The sequence below is a fragment of the Ursus americanus genome, chromosome 32, assembly GCF_024610735.1.
Source record: "Ursus americanus isolate L20-20 chromosome 32, mUrsAme1.1.p, whole genome shotgun sequence".
NCBI lineage: Eukaryota > Metazoa > Chordata > Mammalia > Carnivora > Ursidae > Ursus > Ursus americanus.
Genome location: NC_142158.1, coordinates 4123769 through 4148934, shown reverse-complemented (window position 1 = coordinate 4148934; position 25166 = coordinate 4123769). Strand labels below are relative to the sequence as shown.

The following is a 25166-nucleotide window of genomic DNA, read 5'->3' as shown; positions in this document are numbered from 1 at the left end:
CTGATTCTAGACTTTCTCGTATTGGAGCTATTTGACAACTCTACCAGTTGTAGGTAACTGATACTATTGCAAAATAACTCTTGTCTATAGACATGTAGATTTTCTCCTATAAAAACCAGTTTTGTCTCCGTGTGCATATTTATTTCAATGTTCTTGATCTAGGAATGTGGGGTTCTGTAAATTCTCTTGTAAAACAATTATAACAGTGATTAATGAGTAGGATAAACAAACACATGTTCAATTTATATCTGTACAATTCCTGATTTTACCTTTCTTCGATCATTATCATTTAACATAACCAACCTCAAAGAACTAATGAGCCATAAGATTCTTAACAGACTCTTAATTGAGACACTTTCATCCATAGAAGCTACAAAGTAAATGACTTAGAACATAAAAGAAATTAAATTATGTTAATCTTTAGTAATGTAAGAACATGGTTAATCTTCGATAATTTCGGATTATTTTTAATTGGAAGTTTTTGAAATTTTAAGATAATGACAAGTATAAAAAAAATCTGGAAACTCTGAAAAGTAGCAACAGGCAATGAAGTCACTTGCACTAAGCCCCAAGTTAGCACACCAAGACTCGACGCCTAACTTAACTGCAGTTACAGCTTTCCCAGTCATGTAGTCTTCACTGGTCAGCCTGGAGTGTCTGGTCAGCACCAATGAGGTCATCAGCCTGGCCCCCACTGGTAAGTTACCTTGGCCTAAAACAAACCATTCTTTTACCCCCTCTGCCTCCAAAGCCTTCCTTATTGAACAGGACCTTCTATGGCTAGATGAGATGCTGCCTGATTTATGGATCCTCAGTAAGGTAAATTAGATCTCAAAAACGGATTCAGGTGAATTGTTATTTAACAGACTTGGCGGCAGTCACGGTGGGCTCTGAAGCGCACTGCTGAAGGCAGTCAGGGACCATGAGAAACACAGCCGTGGCGCTCATGGACCCCTTTCTCAGTTCTCTTCCTCGCCTTCCCCAAGGGCCTGGGTAAGCCTCCCTCAGTTCTGGGCTCTGCTCTCCTTGCATTGAGCTCCCGGTCTCACTCGCTTCCCGGAAGTTCTCGTCTGTTGGAATCAGTAGCTCCACACTGAGCACTGATGTGATTTTATGTGAGGTCCGAGAGCCAACGGTCAAGATAGAATTCTTGAGACATTCTCAGCGCAAAAGAGGTGGTTCTGGGGGCGCCTGGGTGGCTCAGTCGTTAAGCGTGTGCCTTGGTGTTCAGGGATCGAGCCCCACATCAGGCTTCTCTGCTGGGAGCCTGCTTCTTCCTCTCCCACTCCCCCTGCTTGTGTTTCCTCTCTCGCTGGCTGTCTCTCTCTCTGTCAAATAAATAAATAAAATCTTAAAAAAAAAAAAAAGAGGTGGTTCTGTTCAAGCTCCGGGGCAGGACCCTTGGGCAGAAAGAGCTGCCCTGGGATTGTGAAGAGCCATTGGTTATAGACTTTCCAGTTGGGGGAGTACAGACAAAGGAAGTGTTCAGTAGGATTGCCCTGTCTTAAGACTCCCAGGATCCTGGAGGCCACCCTGTTGTCAAGCTAAGGTTGTTTTTGCCTCTAGCAAAGCATTACCAGGAAGACAGTGGGGGGTTTCCTGGAGGAATGTTCTACCCTGCCTGCCTCAAGTACTTGTCCGTGGGCTGCGGGAGGTAAGGACATTGAATTTTATCTACATTTCCTTTTGCCTTTGTTCTCCACATCAGGACCTGCAGGCACTTTGGACCCCAGGCCCCCATTTGACTGGAACCCTTACCTTGGTTCTGGCCCGGTGGCAGCTACAGCCCCCATTGGTTGAGGTCTGCTGCTTCAGCCCCTTTCCCGAGCCCGGGTTCCACGTTGGGAAAGGTTGGAATTGCGCACAAGCCTTCTCTTGGCCAGGACGCGGTGACGTCACCCGGTACCGGCGCCTGTAGTAAGGCGTGCACAGGCTGGTCTTGTTCTGTGTAGATGGAGTCGGCTGAAAAAAACGGGGTCCCTGCATTCTAAAGCATGAGGCACACCGCCTCTGGCACACCTGCTTACTTCGTGTGGAAGGACTACAGTCCCCGAAGCTGCAGACGTCTAGACACACGGCAAAATCGAACTCAACCTGGAATGGCAGTGGCCATTATGAGGAATGTTGCAATGAACTAAGATCTCTTAGGAAGTGCCCTTGGCAGCAAGGATTCCCAAATTAAGCAAACAGAACGGGGATACCCATTTTAACTGACAGGCAGAAGCCTCCAAAAATCTTCAAAATTCCCAAATAGCTTCATTAAAAGACTCATTTCAAGTTTGCTGACTTGATGGCCTTTCAAACACCCCTGTATGGGCCCCTCCTAGAGTTGACAAGACTCTGAGGGATTTTCAGGTAAACTGCTATTATTATTTCCCTAAAACAGCCAAGGGGAAACTAAAATTAAAACTGTTTAAAAACCTTGCCAAATTCTGGCCAAATGCCACAGCTATACTCTCCACTTTAAAACCCACTCAGTCCCTCCAGGTAGGATTCTAGAAAAATGAGGAGCTGGCTCAGGATAAGATTTGTACCAGAGTTAGCTCTCACAGATCTGTCTGTAGTGTCCTACAGAAAAGTAAAAATAAAATATCTTTTACACCTTCTCTAGGAATGCCTCTCGAGTCCAGGGGTCATTCAGTGCTGCCAGGAATAGGATTATCCTGATGGAAAACTTCCTGGAAGAAGGAACATTCCCTCCCTGTCCCTTTGAGATTGAAATGTTATACAAACTTCAGTGAGGCAATTCTTCCTCTTCTTCTTCTTTTTTTTTTAAGATTCACCTATTTATTTTAGAGAAAGAGGGCGCGCGTGCACAGGAGCCAAGAGGGGCAGAGGGAGAGGGAGAGAGAATCTCAAGCAGACTCCCCACTGAGTGCAGAGCCCCACATCTCACGACCCTGAGATCATGATGGGAGCTGAAATCAAGAGTTGGAGCCAACCGCCTGAGCCACCCAGGTGCCTCTGGTAAGACAATGCTTATCAGAAGAACAAATGAGGGAAAGGTCATTTGAAATTTCGGCCAATGAAAAATCAGTGTCTTCTCTGTAAATATCGATAGAAAAAGTTTTAGCCATCTGGGCAGATAAACTTAACTTATTCCAATGGATTTTTCATCGACCTGAATTTCAAATGACCTTTCCACCTTTTGTGCTTCTTCTGATCTTTTATGGTGAGTGAGTGTATATTAGCCTATCTCTTTCATAGTTAAATTTTTACTTACTCATTCATTCATTCATTCATTCATTCATTCATTCATTCATTCATTCATTTTTAAGTAGGCTCTGTGCTGCATGTGGGGCTTGAACCCACGACCCTGAGATCAAGAGTCACATGCTCTGCTGAGCCAGCCAGGTGCCCCATCATGGCTAAATTTTTAAAATAAACATATAAAGTCTCTGCTTGTTTGCATCTGTCTGTATGCTTACGTGTAGCTTTGCACATGTGTGTCGCACCTGTGTGGTGGTTTCTATCTCTGGATGGCAATGCCCAAATTAATCTGTAAAAGAGTTCTATTTAATTGGCTTCAACAAATAAACACTTATTTAAATTAAGTTCTGAAAATGTAATAGAAACTAACTTAAATGCTTTTCAGGTTTACATGATGTAGGAAATATCTGATACAAAAGCTACTTTGCGTTTGTTGGCTTCCTGAAAACAGGCATGTCTTTGGAGTTAAGAGCATTAGAGTTCCAGCCGGGTTTACTCATCAACCAAGCCCATAACATCTCCATTACAAACTCCGTCAGCTAGAAGAATAACCCAGGGTGATGACTCATCTTGTCTAATGTCCAGGGGAGTTTCTGTAGGTCATCTAAACATAGTTGTTAAAAACAACTAAATTAAATAAACGTAAGTCGGATAAAAAGTTTTTAGGTCCATTTTTTTTTTTTTAAAGATTTTATTTATTTATTCGACAGAGAGAGACAGCCAGCGAGAGAGGGAACACAAGCAGGGGGAGTGGGAGAGGAAGAAGCAGGCTCATAGCGGAAGAGCCTGATGTGGGACTCGATCCGGTAACACCGGGATCACGCCCTGAGCCGAAGGCAGACGATTAACCGCTGTGCCACCCAGGCGCCCTTTAGGTCCATTTTTAAAACAGTTTCTCCAAATTCTTTTGTGACCTGAAATCTTAAAGTTTTGCTAAGTTAAGTTAAATTTATTGACCATCCAGATTATTTCCTAATAAGATAAAATACTGAAACATTAACTACTAAACACAGGTTTATCCACTTTTTCTTCCTTTTATGGAGGATTAAAGATATTTTGGTCTATTACTAAGTAAGTTTTATATAGCCATACTGAGAAATTTTCTGAGAAAGCCCATGTTTCTAGAAGTTATAAAGCAAAGGACAGGATGCTAATGAAAAAGTTCATAATTGCTCACTTCGTAATTTTCACGAAAAATTAAAAGATTTTCAGGGTTAAAAATCTAATATAGGTAATTAAAACTAGAAATAATATTACTAGAAATAAAAGGGAAAGGAATCTTAGGTGTGATCAGGACTAAGATTGGAATGAATTACATAAATGAGTTTTAATTCATTTATTATAATAAATGATCATTTATTATATATATTATATATATTTATTAATATAATACATAATATAAATAATATATATTATTTATATATTATATATATTATATATAATAAATTATCATTTATTATAATAAATGATAATTTTTATATCATAAGTAAAATTAGTACAAAATTAGAATTTGATTTTCTCTTTGTTAGAAGGACAAAGGTTTCTTGGACGACTGGCTTGCTCTTTTTTTTTTTTTTAAAGATTTTATTTATTTGACAGAGATAGAGACAGCCAGCGAGAGAGGGAACACAAGCAGGGGGAGTGGGAGAGGAAGAAGCAGGCTCATAGCGGAGGAGCCTGATGTGGGGCTCGATCCCATGACACCGGGATCACGCCCTGAGCCGAAGGCAGACGCTTAACCGCTGTGCCACCCAGGCGCCCCCAACTGGCTTGCTCTTGATAAGAGATCATGAAAGTTTTTTCTTTACCTTTTTCAGTAATCTGCCTAGAAGAAATGAGGACCTCGCATCTTGTCAAAAAATAATTTCCTGCGTTTCATGATCAGGTCTTTTGGTTACTCACGAAAGCTGACTCTTCTCTATTAAAAGATCAGAGGTCTTTTATGTTTGTGGGTTTTTTAAAAATTTTCTATATTTGCCTATGAAACGTTTGTTACTATGGTAAATGGATAACTAAGTATTACTTCACTTAATATTTGACTAAGTGTCTTAAAACCTTTTGACATAGTTTGACAAACTTTCAAAAATCAAGTTCTAAATCCTTTTGAACTCAGATTAACTTTGGGATTTTCCAGAGTGTCCCTGGAAAAATCACACCAAAAAATTATTTTCCCTCCTTATAGAAGGGAGATGTTAAACTAATTAGGCTTATTTGATATGTTAAATGACACGGGAAATACTGCCAAATCATAAGTAATACTAAGCTTTCTTTATGTTGTATTTGTGTATAAGTGTTCTAGAAATTTTACGAAATGCCTGAAGTCTGATATATCTTGGTATAATGTTCATTGTACACGGACAATACCCTTTTTCTAGTCATTATGTTAAAATGGCGGATGTCACAAAAGAAAACAAATTGTCCTTGTTGATTCCATTATCAGGAACTCTCATCAGATCTCTGAACAATGGACTTTTTAAAAAGTCTTTTTCACATTTATTTTAGTTACTGTTTTTTTTTAAAGATTTATTTATTATTTGAGAGAGAGAGAGCACAGGGAAGGGACAGAAGGAGAGAGAATTTTTTTTTTAAGATTTTATTCATTTGACAGACAGAAGAGAGAGCACAAGCCAGGGGGAGCGGCAGGCAGGGGGGGAGCGGAGCGGCAGGCAGGGGAAGCGGCAGGCAGGGGGAGTGGCAGGCAGGGGGAGCGGCAGGCAGGGGGGGAGCGGCAGGCAGGGGGAGTGGCAGGCAGGGGGGGAGCGGCAGGCAGGGGGAGCGGCAGGCGGGGGGGGGGGGGCAGGCAGGGGGAGCGGCAGGCAGGGGGGGAGCGGCAGGTAGGGGGAGCGGCAGGCGGGGGGGGGGGGCAGGCAGGGGGAGCGGCAGGCAGGGGGGGAGCGGCAGGCAGGGGGAGCGGCAGGCGGCGGGGGGGGGGGGGGCAGGCAGGGGGGGAGCGGCAGGCAGGGGGAGCGGCAGGCAGGGGAGAAGGAGAAGCAGGCTTCCCGCTGAGCAGGGAGCCTGAGGCAGGGCTCAGTCCCAGAACCCTGAGATCACGAGCTGAGCCAACGCAGACACTTAACCCACTGAGCCACCCAGGCACCCTGACAGTTAACTGTTTTACTCCGATACTTTTTCTTCTAGTTAGACAAGGGTTTCATTGGTCGAGTACACAGATTTAATGCAACCAACGGCTGTGGATGACCTATTTCCAAGTACCGGAGAGGACGCGTTTGGTCTTAAGATATCAAGCCAACTGGTAAATACACTTTTCAGGAATCACTCGGAATTTAGCATCCTTATCCTTTCTGTTCCTCTCAAGACGTTATGAAACAGCAATAGCTTTCTTGCTCAAATGGTACAGATCCTCAGGAAAATCAGGAGCAAGTCTTCCGGATGTAAGAATTCTCGAGGTTTTACTGCCCGTCACAAAACATAAGTATGCAACACCATGTGAGTGTCTCCGGGTCACGCTGATTTCTGAGTCAGGCCCTTCTTGGCCAGTTTGTCCAGCTGCTCCTTCCGGGCATCAGATGTCAGCTTCATACAGGTGGGGACGTTGCAGCACTAAGGCAGAGCCGACTGGGGCAGGCCCTTCCGGGGAGTGTGCCTGCGACCCAGGAGAGCGGCAGTCAGGCAGCAAAAAATACTCTGATACTTTGCAAAGGTGTTCGTGCAAAAGTATTTCATTTTCAAGGTGATTCGAGGAAAGGACTTTGGACAAGCACAGGTTTCTGACAACTTTAAGATCATAAAACTGAACTGGATAAGAGTTTCCAGAACTGATGGAAAAACTGGATTTAAGCAGAACAAGAATTAATTATATGGGACCGAATGAACTGAGGCGAGTGATAACGATCTTTATGAAACATTGCTTATTCTCCGATGTTTTGGTCTTCCAGATTTAAGGAAACCTTTTCTCTCAAGCTATCTATGACTTACAACAATTTGATAAAGTACACCTCTGTAAACAAAGATAAAATATTTACTCTGTCTCCCTACCTGTCCCCTCCAGACTTCTGAAATGCTTTTGAGTATTTTTTTATGGCAATAGTTATTTGCATAAGGCCTATAACAATCTGTTCTTGTAACAGGACACAGCTGACAACATTGGTTATGTTACCAAGGCTTAGACTGGATTATCATATTTGAAAAAGATGCACATAGACTCAAATATGGCCAGGCAGTTTTAAGGAACTAGAACTGACTTTCCGGAGCCAATAAAGCCCGTTGGGGAAAAAAAATCAGCCTGGTACCTTGTTTAAAAGGTACCAGCAAAGCAATCTTTTAAAACAGCTTATATGTTCCATCACTATTTTCGCTACACTTATGTAAATAATCAGGCCAAGTTTAATGCAAACGAACTACTTTTACCATGATTATCTTTGGTAAAAAAATGGGGGCGAATGTAGAGAGAAAAATTACATTTGCACTTCTGTCGACATGGAGACATCTAGTCCTGTCAATTGTCTTTGAGATTTTGTTATATACCTGTTCAACTGGACTGAATCCTGAATTCTTCTGGTTTCCTCAAATACCTGGCGAGGATTCACCAAACTAACCTTTCCAATTTTCTCCCACCTTGATGAGGAACCACTAAGAACAAGGCCCCCTTGAATCTCCTCTGAAGGGCCAAGACCAGCTCCTCACTGAAGTTTACGGACTCGAACCTTGGATACACGTGTCACAGCTGAAGAAGGCTGCGCCTGCCATCAGGTCCTGGAGACCCTGGAGACCTCTAATCAAATGCGCGAGGAAGAGAAACAGTGGACATCTAGGTAGACTGCTTCCCCCCAAGAGGCCAGATCGATACTCCATCCTTGAACTAAACGTGAAACCCTCTCTTCCTCTTTCTTTCCTGTGCTCTGGCACCGGCCTGGGAAGATAATGCCGTCACGTGTATCTCCCAGGCCACTGCTGATGCAGGTAACCTCGACCTCAGAACATGTTACTTCAGGCTGAATGCTCTGAACCCCTAAATGACCGCTGGCATCAATGGGCAAATGTAACAATCCCCGTGAATAAATCCGTTTGCAGCCACCTCCACGGGAAGTCTGTGCCCTCACAGGGTCTGCCTCTGTCTGTCTGGAAGGGTTCTCATTCTCCCTGGCCCATGAATGCCTAGACGGTGGGCATGACCGAACAGTACCCCTCGGATTATCTAATGTTGTCCTAACTGTTCACAGGCTGACACACCTCGCTGGTCAACTTCCCTGAGTTTACACCATTGAGATAAAAAGGTCAACCAGAGGGCATTCATAATTCGAAATTAGCTTCTGTGGGTAGGTCACCATTTCCTTGGAGTGCAGATGAGGCTGTGACCCGGAACAACACCTTAACTCATGAACACGTTGCATAATCTGGTGCTGAAACAATGCCTGACCAGCAAAAATGCTTAGACTTTCTGGCCAAAGTTATGCTTTGTTATCTTTTAGCTGAACGAGATGTCTATACTGGGGACACCACCACCTGCTGCATCTGGATCATGACTTCTGGAGAAACTGGAACTCAGTTAAGTAAGATCACTGAGCAAGCCACTTGGGTTAAAAACATGATTCTTTTAAGGGTACCTGGGTGGTTCAGTCGGTTAAGCGTCTGCCTTTGGCTCAGGTCATGATCTCAGGGTCCTGGGATTGAGCCCCGTGTCGGGCTCTCCGCTCAACGGAGTCTGCTTCTCCATTCATGCTCTCTAATAAATAAATAAAATCTTTATTTTTTTTAAAGATTTTATTTATTTGACAGAGACAGCCAGCAAGAGAGGGAACACAAGCAGGGGGAGTGGGAGAGGAAGAAGCAGGCTCCCAGTGGAGGAGCGTGATGTGGGGCTCGATCCCAGAACGCTGGGATCAACGCCCTGAGCCGAAGGCAGACACTTAACAACTGAGCCACCCAGGTGCCCCTAAATAAAATCTTTAAAAAAAAAAAAGGTGACTTTTTCATCAATCAAATGGAATATACTAATTACAAAACCATCCAGATTTTGCAGGTGAAGAAACATACAGACAGCTTCAGAGGAAAGGTTTCTTTGATTCTGGAAAGATGGCACTGTTTCAAACAAGAAGTCGTAAAAATCACAATCACCCGCCTTAGTTCGTTCAGTCCCATATAATTAATTCTTGTTCTCCTTGAATCCCGGTGTTCCATCAGTTCTGGAAACTCTTAATCAGTTCAGCATTATGGTATTCTAACTTTGGTTGTCAGAAACCTCTGCTTGTCCAAAGTCCTTTCCTTGCATCTCCTTCAGGATGAAATACTTTTCCAGGAACGCCTTTGCAAAGTATCAGAGAAAAGCAGTAATTCTCATACATAAATGACAAAAGACTTTTTAAAAGATCCATTGTTAGGGATCAGGTGAGAGCTCCCTATGAAGGAATTGACAAGGAAATCTGTTTTTTTCTGTGACATATAATATTTTAAGATAGTAACTAGAATCCTGACTGATAACATTATAGCAGAACAGGTCGGATTTCTAGGAATTTCAAGGAGAATCACGGGGCACTGTAAAACAATACTCAGTTATCCTGTAACCACAGTGACAGACTGAAGACACTGACAGAAAGTACCTTAGTTCTTTTAATAGACAACACCCAGCTTTTTTAATTAAGTACCCAAAGAACTCGTAAAGACAGAGGAAGTTACTTGGCAAGATGAAATCTTTGTTTTCTAGGCATTTTACTTAGAAGGTAAAGAAAAATCTTTTATAATCTTATTAAGAGCAGACCAAGAGTTCAAGAAAACTTTGTCCTTTTAACACAGAGAAAACCAAATTCTAATTTTGCACCACGTTAGTTTTGATATTAGAATTCATTTAACTTATTTAAATTTATTCCAATATTAACCAGCCCTGCTCATGTATAAAATCCCTTTCAAGGATTCCTTTTCTATAAACTTTTGACAATTTTCTTTTTCCTCTATAAAAATATATCTCCATTTCTCATACCGTCTTTTACTGAAAAAACACATCCTACTTTCCTTCCATACAGAGATGTTTCCCTTAGTATTTCTCGTGACTTTAAAAATATATTACAACGTTTGGTGCACCTGGGAGGCTCAACTGGTTCAGAGTCTGCCTTTGGCTCAGGTCCATGATCCAACGGTCCTGGGATCAAGCCCCACGTCGGGTTCCTCACTCAGCGGGGAGTCTGCTTCTCCCTCTCCCTCTGCTGCTCCCCCTGCTTGTGCTCTCTCTGTCAACTAAATAAATAAAATCTTTAAATAAAAATAAAAAATATATATATATTACAATGTTAAACCATAAAACCTTAATTTTGAGTGAAAATAAACAAGTAAACAATTATGAACTGTCTTTTATATTAGCACCCTGTAGCTTGGCAAATTTTAAAATACTTTTATTATTTCTAGAAACATACGTTTTCTCATAGAGAACTTCTCAGTGTGACACAGGACATGTTTACTAATGGACCCAATTATCTTTAGCTCTTCTGCAAAAGGAAACCTGTGTTTACTAAATAATGCATTAGTATGTTATCTTATTTAGAAATGATCTAGATACTTAATGACTGTCCATTATGTAATTTAACAGCAAAACTTTAAAGTCTTAGATTACCAAACAGATTAGGGGAAACTATTTAAAAAGTTCACTTAAACACTTTTTTATCCTACTTACATCTATTTACTTGCTCTTAATTATGTTTAGAAACTTGATGAGATGTGATACAAAGTCAGACATCATCCCAAGCTATGTTTCTTTTTCTAATGTATTTATTCCATACTGTATAATATTTGTAGGCTGTATAGTCTATTTTTTTTAAAGATTTTATTTATTTGAGAGAGAGAGAGAGAGAGAGCCAAGTGGGGAGGTGGGGGAGAGACGGAGAGAGAGAGAAGCAGGCTCCCCACTGAGCAGGGAACCCATGTCTGGTCCCCCTTCGCTGGCTTGTCTGGCTTTTCCAGGGTCCCATCTGTAGCTCTGGTAATTAACAGAATTTGGCAAGATTTTTCACTAATTAGGGGGCACCTGGGTGGCTCAGGTAGTCAAGTCTTTGGCTCAGGTCATGATCCCAGGGTACTGGGATTAAGTCCTGCATCGGGATCCTGCTCCGAGGGGAGCCTGCTTCTCCCTCTGCCCGCCACTCCCCTGCTGTGCTCTCTGTCAAATAATAAAATCTAAAAAAAAAAAAAAAATGAATAAAAAGATTTTCCACTAATTTTTAGTGTCCCTTGGCTGTTTAAGGGGAATAAGGTAGCAGTCTACTGGAAATTCCCTCAGAGTCTTCTCAACTCTGGGAAGGGCCCCTAAGGGGCCCTCCTTTAAGAGTAGATATCCAGGTGTCTGTAAAGTCATTCACTGGGCCAACTTTTGTTTACAGTCCGGTAAAGACAATTCAGAGAGACTACTACTGGAACGAGTACTCCATTAAAGGAGGATGGAGGGAAGAAGTAAGAGTACTTAATTTTTATTAGCCTTTTGAAATGAGTCTTTTAATGAAGCTATTTGGGAATTTTGAAGATTTTTGGAGGCTGCTGTCAGTTAAAACGGGTATCCCCATCCTGTTTGCTTAATTTGGGAATCCTTGCTGCCAAGGGCACTTCCTAAGAGATCTTAGTTCATTGCAACATTCCTCATAATGGCCACTGCGATTCCAGGTTGAGTTAGATTTTGCCGTGTGTCTAGACGTCTGCAGCTTCGGGGACTGTAGTCCTTCCACACGAAGTAGGCAGGTGTGCCAGAGTCGGTGTGCCTCATGCTTTAGAATGCAGGGACCCCGTTTCTTTCAGCCGACTCCATCTACACAGAACAAGACCAGCCTGTGCACGCCTTACTACGGGCGCCGGTACCGGGTGACGTCACCGCGTCCTGGCCAAGAGAAGGCTTGTGCGCAATTCCAACCTTTCCCAACGTGGAACCCGGGCTCGGGAAAGGGGCTGAAGCAGCAGACCTCAACCAATGGGGGCTGTAGCTGCCACCGGGCCAGAACCAAGGTAAGGGTTCCAGTCAAATGGGGGCCTGGGGTCCAAAGTGCCTGCAGGTCCTGATGTGGAGAACAAAGGCAAAAGGAAATGTAGATAAAATTCAATGTCCTTACCTCCCGCAGCCCACGGACAAGTACTTGAGGCAGGCAGGGTAGAACATTCCTCCAGGAAACCCCCCACTGTCTTCCTGGTAATGCTTTGCTAGAGGCAAAAACAACCTTAGCTTGACAATAGGGAGGCCTCCAGGATCCTGGGAGTCTTTAAGACAGGGCAATCCTATTGAACACTTCCTTTGTCTGTACTCCCCCAACTGGAAAGTCTATAACCAATGGCTCTTCACAATCCCAGGGCAGCTCTTTCTGCCCAAGGGTCCTGCCCCGGAGCTTGAACAGAACCACCTCTTTTGCACTGAGAATGTCTCAAGAATTCCATCTTGACCGTTGGCTCTCCGACTTCACATAAAATCACATCAGTGCTCAGTGTGGAGCTACTGATTCCAACAGAGGAGAACTTCCGGGAAGCGAGTGAGACCGGGAGCTCAATGCAAGGAGAGCAGAGCCCAGAACTGAGGGAAGCTTTCCCAGGCCCTTGGGGAAGGCGAGGAAGAGAACTGAGAAAGGGGTCCATGAGCGCCACGGCTGTGTTTCCCATGGTCCCTGACTGCCTTCAGCAGTGCGCTTCAGAGCCCACCGTGACTGCCGCCAAGTCTGTTAAATAAGAATTCTGGGCTCCCAGCTGGCTCAGTGGTGGAGCATATGACTCTTGGATCTTAGGGTTGTGAGTTCAAGCCCTACATCCAGTGTAGAGGTTACTTAAAAATAAAATCTCAAAAAAAAAAAAAATCCACAATTCAACTGAGTGTGTTTCTGAGCTCTAATTGGCCTTACTGAAAGATTCATGAATCCGGCAGCACCCTATCTAGCAATAGAAAGGAGCTCCATAGGGCTACAGAAAAGAAAAGTTTTTAAATGCAGGACAAGGCAATTGCAAACAACAAAAAAGGATTATTTCAGGGAGGGTCACCTCCTTGGGAAAAGGGTCTCATTAGTGGATTACCTCACTGGTGCAGGCTGCGAAGTTCCAGAATGACCCATTAAGACTACCTCCCTGGGGAAGGTTGAACAGCAGTCAGGTTAGGTATTAAGCCCTGGTTTGGGGAAGCGGGCCTAACACAAACCCTGCGGGTTTTCTTTGGAAAAGTGTGCTGTGCCTACGGGCTGGCTCCCGGGACATCAGTAAATATCATCGTTTTCCTGAGATACTGGGAGAGGCACCCCGAGGGAGAAGTGCTAAGTGGTCGTGAGGTGACTGGCTTGTGAGGGCAGAAACACGGTTCTTTTACGTACTCGGTCCTGAAGGCACAGCAGAGGAACAGGGCATTTTGTTACCTGGGAGGCGCTGAGAGCTGTCTTCCCATGCCTGCAGCCTCCAGCCTCCAGCCTCCAGCCTCCAGCCTCCAGCCCCTCCCGCCGGCCCCCCAGCCCTGAGCAACCAGGCCCACCTCTTTTCCAGAGCTATTGCCAGGTGGTTCCTGGAGAGAAGTCTCCTTTCCCAATGCCTCTCCTGAAGGTGGAGCTGTCGCCAAGGGAGGCCACGACCTGCTCTCCGAGGACTGTTTGAGGGCCAGAGTCCGCGCTGACTCGTCCAGCTGACGGGGCGCAGGGTCCTCCCGCTTCTCGGCCGCCGCGGGAGGGCCGTCTCCTGCTGAGGAGTTGCCGGCCACCCGGCCGCCCGGGGGTGGGCCCCAGTCGGCGTCCTGGGCACCTGCTCCGGGCGGCTGCTTGCCGAGGGGCTGGAAGGGGTCTCGCTCAGGCTCCGCGTAGTCATCCGAGTACTCCGGCGTCTCCTCTGCGCCCCGCTCTTTGCCTAAGAAGGGCAAGTCCTTTCTGATATCCTCGGGTGAGTCCCCCCAGAGGCCGGAGGGGGCGCCCCTGTTGAGCATCAGCTCCCCGTAGTCCAGCAGCTGCGCGGGCCTCTGGGCCGGCCTGAGCACAAAGGTGAGGTAGGACCCGATGGAGCCCATCTTCCTGGGCTCACAGCTCCGCGAGCGGGGACAGCTCACCAGGTAGCAGCGGCCCTCAAACCACCAGGCCAGGTCGCAGCTGGCCAGGTCACAGCACGCGGCCGTGCAGTCCGCCACGGGGGTGCTCTGAGGCACCCGCATGATTCTGGTCGTTTCCAGGTTCGGGGAAATGATGGCATTGGCGTACGTCCTCCCCTCGCTGCACGGGCCACAGGCCCCACCTGCAAACAACGCAGTCTCAGATGAGGAAGGGAGGCGAGTCCTGTCTGGCGAGCACATCAACACCCAGGGGGTCCATCACGAAGTCCCTGTGTTATCTCACGGTCCCTCCCTCGCCGCACCTGTCCACCCTTCGTCCTCCCGTCCTTCACCCCCAGCCGTCTGTCCTGAGATTCACCCTCCTGCCCATGGGACCCTCCAGCCTCTCCACGTTCTTTCATGGAGTGAACAGAAGTGTTCTTTTCCATCTGTGTACTGCTTTTATATTATTCATGATATTTTGGTCCTCACCCAAAATTCAGTTATAAAGGTTTACATTAGATAACATATTATTTCTGTTAAACTGCTTTTTTTAAAAAAATTTCACAGATTATTCTGCTGATAGGTCAACAGGTCAACTGACAGGGAAATATCAAAGGAGAGAAAAACTCGTTCTCAATACAGATCTGTATTTTGGGGTTTTTTAAAAGATTTTTACTTGACAGAACAAAAGCGGGGGGGGGGGGCTGGGAGGACCAGAGGGAGAGGAAGAAGCAGGCTCCCTGCTGAGCAGGCAGCCCGATGACAGGTGACTCAATTCTAGGACCCTGGGTTCACGACCTGAGCCGAAGGCAGACCCTTCACCGACAGAGCCACCCGGGCGCCCCTGTAACAACCAGCGTTCATCAGATTCTAAACAGCTACAAATATTTCCAGGCGGCGAACGGCAGGCATGAGGGCGGCGCTTCCCCCGAGCTCTGCAGACACAGTGGTGCCCACAAGACAAAATGACAGCAACTGAGATTTTCAGAACCGTCCGCAGCAGACTGCCATTCCCTGAAATCCAAGGGCAAAGTCACTTCTGTTCTTTATTTGTTGGTAGAGATCTTTTTCTAATGAGGGCTCGTCACTGACAATTTTATAAATTACGGTTACTTTCCTCATAGCGACACTCAGAGAGCACTTCTACCTGGAGGAAGCGAAGTGGGTAAACGGAGTGCAGGAGTCATGTCATTCGTACCTGTGTGCATGTGATCATCATTATAAATCTTTAAGGGCTGTTCAGTGCCAAACACTGACTCTGCAGGAAAGTCTAATTGGTCCAATTTAATAGGAATTAGATGTAATGGATATGTGTCTTTCCAAATGAATAAGCTACCAACAAACTAATTCAACTGAAAGGATATTTTCTCAAATGCAAATCTACTTTATAGTTTTAGCCTATTATTTTCTAACAAAAAGCTTAATATCGGATATAGAGAGGGGAGAAAAACCTCCAGCTGAACATAAAAAAACAGCATCTCTAACTAAAACCCAGAGATGAAGGGTGTACAGCAGACAGTTAATCTCGGACTCCCACCTCTACTCTCAAAAATATTGCCTTTATTTGTAAAGATACCACTACATCCCTGAGTGGCCATTAAATGAAGACCTAAGCTAGAAATTTCTCTCAAACACACATGGGAGGATAGGCTTTATTTCCCTTGAAATCTTTGGGACAGTTCGATCCATAGAAACTGCCATGTTTCATCTCTGGCATTGGCCACCAGGCAGCCTAAAAGCCAACTTGTAAAACGGCGTCAGATGCCACTGTCCAGAAGGCAGGCTGTGATCCTAAAGTGAGTGAACTGTCTCAGCGGCTAAGGAGAACCTTCCATGGCAGAAGCCTTGGAAAAGCTTAAAGCAGTTTTCAGTCAGGTGGAGACTGCCATACACTTCTGGGGGTCCAACATCCCTTTGTTCTGCAAAAAAATCACCTGGATGATCTGTATGGACAGACATACCTTATGCAGAGGTCTTAGCGCTCAATAAAGAAGTTTGAGAGGGTTTCCAACAACAAAACCATGCTTCTGTTGGGCCAAGTGGCCATAATTACTTCAGACTCTATCAGACTCACTCAACAAAAGCTCTTGAAGAGACCAGACAAGACTCACCCACGTCTGTACCCTCTACACTGTCCAGCCCCATATGTGGACATAGTCACTCCATGACTGTTGACAAGTCAATGAAACCATTGGTTAGCATTTTGTCAAAGGTAGAGAGGAGAGAGAGGGAAGACAGGCAAACTGCAAATAATGTTACTAATAAAGTAACTCAGAATTTCTAAATTAATGGAAAAATCACAAGAAAAAGATAAAAAGGAATGAAAAAGTGGGGATTTGAGAGAAGAAAAAAAAAAGTGCTCGAGCATTAGTAATCTATGTGGGAATGACAGGGCTTTTCCAGTGGTAGCGTTTTCTGAAGGGGCCCCTGTATACTCTACAATGGGGCTTATGATAATTCAGCTGCTTCAGACCCCTGAGCCGCACCTGCTAGGCGTGCTGGTTCAGTAGGTCTGGATGCAGGTAAAACTGCATTTTAACAAGGGTCACTGTCAGTGTTAAAAAGAAAGAGGTCCAAAATGGAATCACTTATATTAAGCCTCACTGAGATGACCTGATTGTAACGGCAGATTCAGCCTCTTCCAGGAGTGCGACTGAAACTCATCAGTCTGGAAAGTCCTGACCCTACTCCTGAGGTCATCTGCCTGCCTTTCCCTAAGGGAAGGTGACCTTGTCTACTTCTGCCTCTAAAATTCTTCCATTTTTTACAGCTCCTTAGAGCTCCCTTCTACCTTCTAGAAGGAACGCTGCCCAAGTCATGAATCCTTGAATAAAGCTAATTAGATCTTTACATTTACTCGGTGGAATTTCTGTTTTGTTTCATTTTAACACAGGTAAGCCTCATGACAGCTTCGCCACACTTTGCTAATCCATGCACATCAAATCCGTTTCCCTGGCTTTATCTCCGCCCTCAGTCCTCGGTAAATTCAAAGGAGCCCTCTCTGGCCTAGCCAGGACACAGATCACCAGAACTGCTGTTCACTAGTGATTTCGTGGGTATGTCCACAGTAAGCAAGCAGAGCAGAATATATGAAAATAAAGATTTATGGTAAGAGAGAGTGTGGTCATTTGCTTTCCAAAAAGATTGACTATGTAATTACTTTAAATAAATATATAAAGTTTTCCTAGTATATATAAAATGTGACTTTATCTTTTCAAAAGTTGTGATGACAATAAAAAACTATTTAAATTCCTGTTTCCAGAAAACCACTTGTGCAGGAGGTCTGCCTTTGTGCCTTTTATAAGTAAAATAATTCTGTTGGAAAGCAAACACATAGCACCTCATTTCAGGATGATGTGAGTTGTTTTTCTGTTAGGGTCTGTTTGTTTTTCTATTAGGTTCAGAGGTAGAAGTCAATGATTCATCAGTTGCATATAACACCCAGTGCTCATTACATCATGTGCCCTCCTTAATGTCCATCACCCAGTTACCCCATCTCCTCACCCACCTCCCCTTCTGCAACCCTCAGTTTTTTTCCTGAGATTAAGAGTCTCTTATGGTTTGTCTCCCTCTCTGATTTCGTCTTATTTTATTTTTCCTTCCCTTCCCCTAGGTTCATCTGTTTTGGTTCTGATCTGAGTCGTTTAAGCCAAAGACAGGAAGCTCATGTGTGATGCTAGGGTCTCCAGGGTGATGGCTTCCTACCTGCAACAGTCGCCAGCAGCAGCAGTGAAGAGAGCACACTGGTAGAGGGTGTCATTCCGTCTTACACAGTGGATGGAGGCCGGCTTCCAAACAGACCCTGGGAGGCCTCTGGTGCAGGCTTCCTTTGATGTTTCTTAGGAACCGGATTTGGACTCAGAAACTTCAAAAGAAATCAAAAAGCAGACAGGAAGGAAGAAAAAGAATAGGTAAATGAGGAAACATACAAAATTATTTCTATGATTTATTCATGTCACTGGGAAGCCTGTCCTAATGCCACAGGGCCATATTCCAGGCAAACCATCTACCCTAAGTTTGTGCAAACAGAAAGTACAGTTCCTGAGATGAGGCAGAGACTTTCATGCTTTTGTAGGGGCCAAGGGCAGGCAGCCCCAAAATGCGCCACTTTGCATCAACACTATTTTGAATTAAAAGCAATCCAAACCCAGCAGATTCAGGAAAAGCTTTTTATCTCCTCTCAACTGCCTACTTGTACTAGGAAGAGAACTATTTCTTTAAAAGATTTATTGATTTATTTATTTGAGAGAGAAAGAGAGCACACGTGTGCACGTGCGCGCGCACACACACACGTGCAAGCAGGGGAAGGGGCAGAGAGGGAGAGTGAAAACCTCAAGCAGACTCCCCGCTGAGCACAGAGCCTGACATGGGGCTTAATCCCACAACCCTAAGATCATGATCTGAGCTGAAATCAAGAGTCTGCTGCTCATCCAACTGAGCCTCCCAGGAACCCTGGGAAGAGAGATATTAACAAAGATTCCTCTTTACCTAAGAAACTTCTCTACATAATAGGGCACCTGTGGTTTCCAAACACCTGCCTTCCACCTTCCTGTCTTTCTCCCCTTGGTATTCTCAGACCCCTACCCCTCTCTTTAGCTCATCATATAAGCCTTGTTCTGCCTGTCTTTGGAATTTCCATGCCTTTGTGGATTCCCCATATATACACTATTAAATTTGATTTCCTCCTTGTTAATCTGTTTCCTGTCAATTTGACTCTTAGTCAGCTAGAAGAACCTTAAAGGGCAGAGGAAATTCTTCATCCCCAACACTTGCTTCCCTTACAAACCCAAACCTATGAAATAAGATGAAATCAATCACACTACTATATTTTGTCAATTCTAATAGGTACATATTTTCATACTTGTACCACCCCTGAAATCAGGATGTCCTCAGTTGGCCAAGTGCTGGGCAGGAAATAAATGCCATTACTTGTGCCTGCATATTGATTATGCAGAACTGGTATCAGAGGCTTGGAAGAAAGACAGTATGAAGCACTCTTTTAAGAAATATTGCATTCCCAGTGCTCATGATGGTACACAGGCAATGCTGTATGGGGAAAAACTCAGATAGCACTGACCACCTTGACAAATGTTTCAGCAGATCAAGACTGTACAGAACTTTAAGAATATCTTAATTTCTATTCACTTAATAGTTCCTTTTTACAAATGCACAAGGATGATTTATGATAAAAATCTATCCAAATAAATCTATTTCAATGTGCAGAAATTTTCTGACAAGAAAATGATGTGCTGTGAATAACTGACAGGATTTTTTTTCTTCCTTAGTGGTATTTAAAATAATGATGCCTCTTATAATCATTACCATGGTAGAGTCAACAAAATGTAACATTGGCACTTCTATTTTTGTCTGGCACTTTCTTCAATGTGATCTTCGTAACAACCCAGGCAATATTATTATCTCTGTTTTAAAAATGATGAGGGGCACCTGAATAGCTCAGTCGGTTGAGCGTCTGACTCTTGATTTCAGCTCAGGTCATGATCTCAGGGTCATAAGATCAAGCCCCACAATAGGCTCCCCACCGGGCGTGGAGTCTGCTTGAGCTTTTCTCTCTCCCTTCCCTTCTGCCCTTCCTCCCTCAACCTCTCTTAAAAAAAAAAAAAAAGTTGAAATTGAAGCTCAAAAAAGTTCACTGAGGGGTGCATGGGTAGCTCAGTTGGTTAATCATCTGCCTTCGGCTCAGGTCATGATCCCAGGGTCCTGGGATGAAGTCCCCCATCAGGCTCTCTGTTCAGGAGGGACCCTGCTTCTCCCTCTCCCTTTGCCCCTCCCCATGCTTGTGCTCTCTCTCTGTGTCGGTCAAATAAATAAAATCTCAAAAAAAAAAAAAATGTCCACTGATTTGCCCAAGGCTGAAAAACCAGTACTAGTGTTACTGGTCATCACTAACTCAGGAAACGAATGGGTAATCCCTGGGCACTGCCTCACCTGTTCCCTCCCAGAGAATCTCAAGGATGCTAGACAAACAGAACACACAGTTCCTGGCTGGGTTTTCCAACACTGCTGCTGAACAAATTAAGGTAAACTTACTGCAAGAGAAGTCAGTAACTCGAGAGAAGGGTTTGGAAAAGAGAATGGAAGAGACTTATTTCGGGTGCCCACAGCAGGTGGAGGTGGCAGGCTCAAAGCCCTAACAACTGAGCTCTCTGCTGGCAAGAGAGACAAATTTTCATACGGAGAGAGGGAGAGAGGGAGAGAGGAGGGGGTATGTGCAAGAGAGCAGGTAGAGAGCATGTGATCGTAGATGGGGGTCAGAAGTTCAGCACACGATCATGGGCGGGGAAGGGGACATGTGGGGTATGGAATTCTAGGCCTTACATCACTATTAGGGCTTTTCTGGTGGTTGGAATGTTCCAGTCATTGTAAAACATCTTCATCAATGCCTCAAGAATAAGAACAATGGGTTTCAGGTAGAGCATCAGTTAAGGGGTCTTGTCTATTTCTGGTTTTAACTGTTGGGGGTCTATGGTCGAGTAAGAGGACTAGCTGATACTAGGAGGTCTGGACTCCAAGTACTTGCTATTCCAAGTATGTAACAAAGGCTTCCAGGAGTAAGCACACCTGGATAAGGGCTTCCTAATGAGTGTGTCAGAACCTTGCTGGGGGTTGCAGGTTGCTATGTTCTTGTAAACGAGGTTGTCGTTCCAGTTCAAACCATTCTTTCCCCACCCACACCTTTATTCCCTTCCCTTTCACACATACACTCAGGCCTTTTAGGAGAATACAAGACTCCTCGTCTTCCCTCCTCCCACCACCCTTTCTAGAAGCAACCCAGGACATTTAGAAATTTCAGAGTGTAGAAGAAGGGGAGGAGGGATAACAAAGAGTTGGGTTATGCCCTGACACAGGCCTCCTGGTCATCATTCAAGAGCAATGTGGTAATCTAGGGGACAGGAGAGGTTCAAATGACAAAACTAAAACAATTTCAAAATGAGTCTGATGTCCTTTATTCAAGGGAAAACAATCCATGGATTGGGGGCATACGGTATCTCGAAATCACTGGAGCACTCTTCCCAAGGAGTGTGGGCAAGAGCAAATTCTCCAGAGCATGAGGAGGAGCAGAATTTGTCACCCCAAAGCATGCCACTTTGGCGTGAAGATTATTTTGAACTAAAGGTAATCAATACCCAGCAGATTCAGGAAAAATTCTATACCTCCCCCTCAATTGTCTACATTTACTTTGGAAAGGCAGCCACTTCCAGGAAGAGAGCTATTACTAGAGATAGCTTTTTACCTAAGAAACTTACCTGTATAACAGGGCAACCTTTGTATTCCAAACATCCCCTTCTTTCCTGTAAATGGCCTTTCTCCCCTTTGTATCCCTAAATGGCTACTTTTTCCTTAACTCAGGATGTTATATAAGCCTTAACTACCTGGCTTGCTTTTTTGGGTCTCATATTCTCATATTTTTACGGGGCTCCCACACATAGGAATTTGGTTTTTCTCCTGTTGATCTGCCTTATGTCAGTTTGATTATTAGATCAGCCAAAGAATCTAGAAGGGTAGAAGGAAAAATTTTCTGCTCCTACAGGCATTAGAAGAGGCAACAAGAGAACAGGGCATGACTGGCTAGGAGACGGGGGATTCCTTATAAGTCTAGCAGGAACTATTTTCTAGGGTAAGGTAAGCTTGCTAAAGCTGTCTGAAGACTGTGATTGGTGTATGTCAGTGTCCTTGACAGATACTTCCATAAGGGCAGGCTGACTTAGGTTTAGATTTGCGATGGGCTGGGCCACTCAGGCAGCCTCCATTTGTGGGTCCTCATAACAAATTTACTTTATCAGAGGCACCTGGGAAGGACAAGGAGTCTACAAACAACACTGAACACCGCGTTCTATGGAAGAAGTGTTTTAGAACTGCTAGACCTTGCTTTTTTTTTTTTTTTTAAGATTTTTTATTATATTATGTTAGTCACCATACAGTACATCCCCGGTTTCCGATGTAAGGCTCGATGATTCATTAGTTGCGTATAACACCCAGTGCACCATGCAATACGTGCCCTCCTTACTACCCATCACTGTAGACCTTGCTTTTGAGTCTTCATCAGGAAACAACTCAAATCATGAGAATGCCTCTGTTCAACTTCGCTGACAGCTCTGCCATTGACCCCTTGGAATAAGGCTGCTGCCCATCCTGCAACCATCACTGGCCCGTGCCCAGGGGAGGCAGAAGGGGGCCTCAAAAGGCCTAGTGTTGTTGCGTTGACATAGACTAAGAGACCAGAAAGGAGTGAAGGTGACCTAAGGTAAAGTCAGCAGGTGGCTATAACACTTCTCCGTGTCACAATAACAGACGCCATCAGAACACTAACTTCCATAAGGTCAAGTGGGGAATGTCAGCATTCAGTAAGAGTCCCATAAGCTTCCTACTTAAGACCCCAGAAGAAGAAAACCTGGTAGTGCAAACAATTTGCCACCAATAACTTCCTCTCTCTCCAGCAAGAAAAGTGTGGTTTGAGATGGCAAGTGGATAGAGGGGAGGACTGGCCATCTCCCATCTGTAGTAACTGACCACTCACTCTACCCAAAAGGCAAGAGAAGAGCAGTTGTGTCTCCAGTAAGAGCATTCAGTCAGCTGCCCAAGACGCTGCCCAGCACAGCAATGCTGCCGTCAGCTAGGGAGAGTTGGTCAAGAATCCCATGGATGAAGACCAGTCCTCTACCATTCCGTTGGGTACCTCTGTCCAAATTAAGAAAAGGCACCGCTCTGGGCAGACACCACTCCAGGGGTTCACGGCTTGGCAAACAGACTGTGCCCCATTTCCAACCCCTCAGCGCTCTGGCAGACACCCTTGTGTAATGTACTTTCACAATCATATTGTGCCTGGACAGCAAGTCATTGTCATTTTCTCAGGGCAAACAGTTCTCAGTAAAAAGGGCATTTCCTAGTCTCAATACCATAGTTAAGGTTCTCTTTATTTAGTACGTTAATACAAGCAAACAATGGACCTCCTTTTCCTCAACATTAACAGGCATATGGACCACATGTCACCAAAAGTCTTTTCAGCTCTAACAGTTTATAAGTTTTGTGTTTTTAAATATAGATAGTACTTTGTGTGTTAAATTATGTTTTGACATATTTTCCTATTTGATCCTCATAACAATGCTCTCTGAAATAGTTCTTATTTCCATTGGAAACCGAGTTTCAGAGTCAGATCTCAAGCCTTCCCTGCAGCAGCCCCCACGTCCACAACTATGGTTCTGGAAAGTAAGCATATTCCACTCTGGGTTCCTTACCAAGACCTTCCTGACCTGTTCAGTCTCTGAATTGCTAATTTGCTTGATAAGGGTCCCATTCTGTCCTGCTGCTTGCCTTTTGCCCACCTTCCTGTTGTTTTATGTCTTCAGTAAAGGGGAAGAAAAATATTTAAGAATTCACATAGAAAGACTGTCTACCTTCCAAAGAAAATTTCTGTCAAAGGTAAAGTTGCATCTGAATGATAAAATAGGACTTTTAAAATAAGGCTAAACAAGTTCAAAACGTTATAAATAGTATAAACCCATATATCCTTAAATAAACTCTGCATGGATCAACTTTATGCACGTAAAGATCTGAAAGAAACTCCCTCCAAAGGTGAAAATTGGTGAGAATAATTTTTCTCCTCCTTTCATGATTTTGTTCCTCTGCCTTTTTTTCTTCCTTTCTTACCTGTATTTTTTCTTTCTCCTAAACCAAACACATCTTACCTTTGCATTAATAAGATACAATTATAATTTTCATTTTTAAAGAAGTCTTAGGTATTTCAACATGGTCATTCTAACATGGCAGCTATTTAAAAAGTTATCAAGTGGTATATAGGAGGGATATTTCTTTCTTCTTTCTTTCTTTTAAGATTTTATTTTTAAGTCACCTCTCCCCCCGACATGGAGCTTGAACTTACCACCCTGAGATCAAGAGTTGCATTCTCTACTGACTGAGCCAGCCAGGTGCTCCTAGAGTGGATACTTCTGACCCCTGATATTTCTGGCCCGATTCTGTTCTTAAACCTCCCTCCTTCTCTGAGTGTCTTGTCCATGACCCCTAGACCATGCTGGAAGATTTCCCCAAATGCAGTCGTTCTCTTTGGATGATAGTGATCATTCAGAGACGATGAAAGTAAGGCTCAGGAACAGGATCAGAGAACGAATGACATGTAGGAATGGGGTGGCCCAGGGGGGGCAAAGCACAGCAATGTTTCATCAGGCAATAATGGAGTACTTCTTGTGCCAGGGCCTGGACAAGAAACGGAAGATGAGCATCAAGGAGGCAGAAAGAGAGAGGCTCAAGGATAAGGTGGGGGTGACCATGGCCAAGACCCCCTTGTCTTTGCAGTGGACATTCTTCCTTACTCCTTAGTAATAAGACTCAGATTGTTATTTGGAGTGGAGTGCCGGCTAGAAGACTGCGTTTCCAGCCCTGCCTCCTCTGCCTGCCGCTTCGTGAGGTCGTGTGATTGTTCTGCTGGCATATAAAATAAAACTGTTGGAGAGCACTTCTAGGGAAGCCTCTTTTTGCCTTCCTCCTCTTTCCATCTTGCTGCTGCCTAGAAAGGGCATGAGGGCCAGCACTCCAGCAGCCGGCCCTCTGCAACCATGAAGAAACCTCGAGAATGCAAGCCAGTGCTAGAAAGCATGGACAGGGAGCTGCCGGAGCAGCCCTGGGCTGCCAACCTTCGCGTTTTTCTGAGGAGGAAATAAACTTATCTCCTTTAAGCCACTGCCCATCTTGAACTTTCTATTATAAGGACCTAGATGTCATTTTAGTTAATAAGTAACATTACTCAGGCATTTTTGTTGTTGCTCAGTTCATGGCTATAAAATGCTTTGGTTCAGATAAGCTCATGGCAGAGACATAGTTAACAGATGCTTTATGGAATGTCAAATAAAAAGTAATACAATTTAGCAACAAGTTCAAGGTCCTTGGATTGGAGGAGTACAGTTCCTCACAAGCAATGGAGCATTCTTCCTGAGACATTGTGGGCAAGAGA

The 25166-nt window shown here is 44.3% G+C and overlaps 1 protein-coding gene and 1 pseudogene across 1 annotated transcript in view; both read right to left on the bottom strand.

Moving 5' to 3' along the window:
- The window catches only part of KIAA0319 (KIAA0319 ortholog), a 104529-nt gene that overhangs the window by 55583 nt on the left and 23780 nt on the right, over window positions 1-25166 (bottom strand). Inside the window, exons 2-3 of the mRNA XM_045800510.2 lie at window positions 17888-18047; window positions 13640-14382 (exon numbers count right to left, since the gene is read on the bottom strand). Of these exons, the coding sequence (XP_045656466.2) occupies window positions 13640-14382; window positions 17888-17942 (798 nt within the window). The 5' untranslated portion in view covers window positions 17943-18047. The remainder of the gene's footprint in view (window positions 1-13639; window positions 14383-17887; window positions 18048-25166) is intronic.
- Window positions 6304-6927, bottom strand: LOC148107302 (small ribosomal subunit protein uS15 pseudogene; annotated as a pseudogene).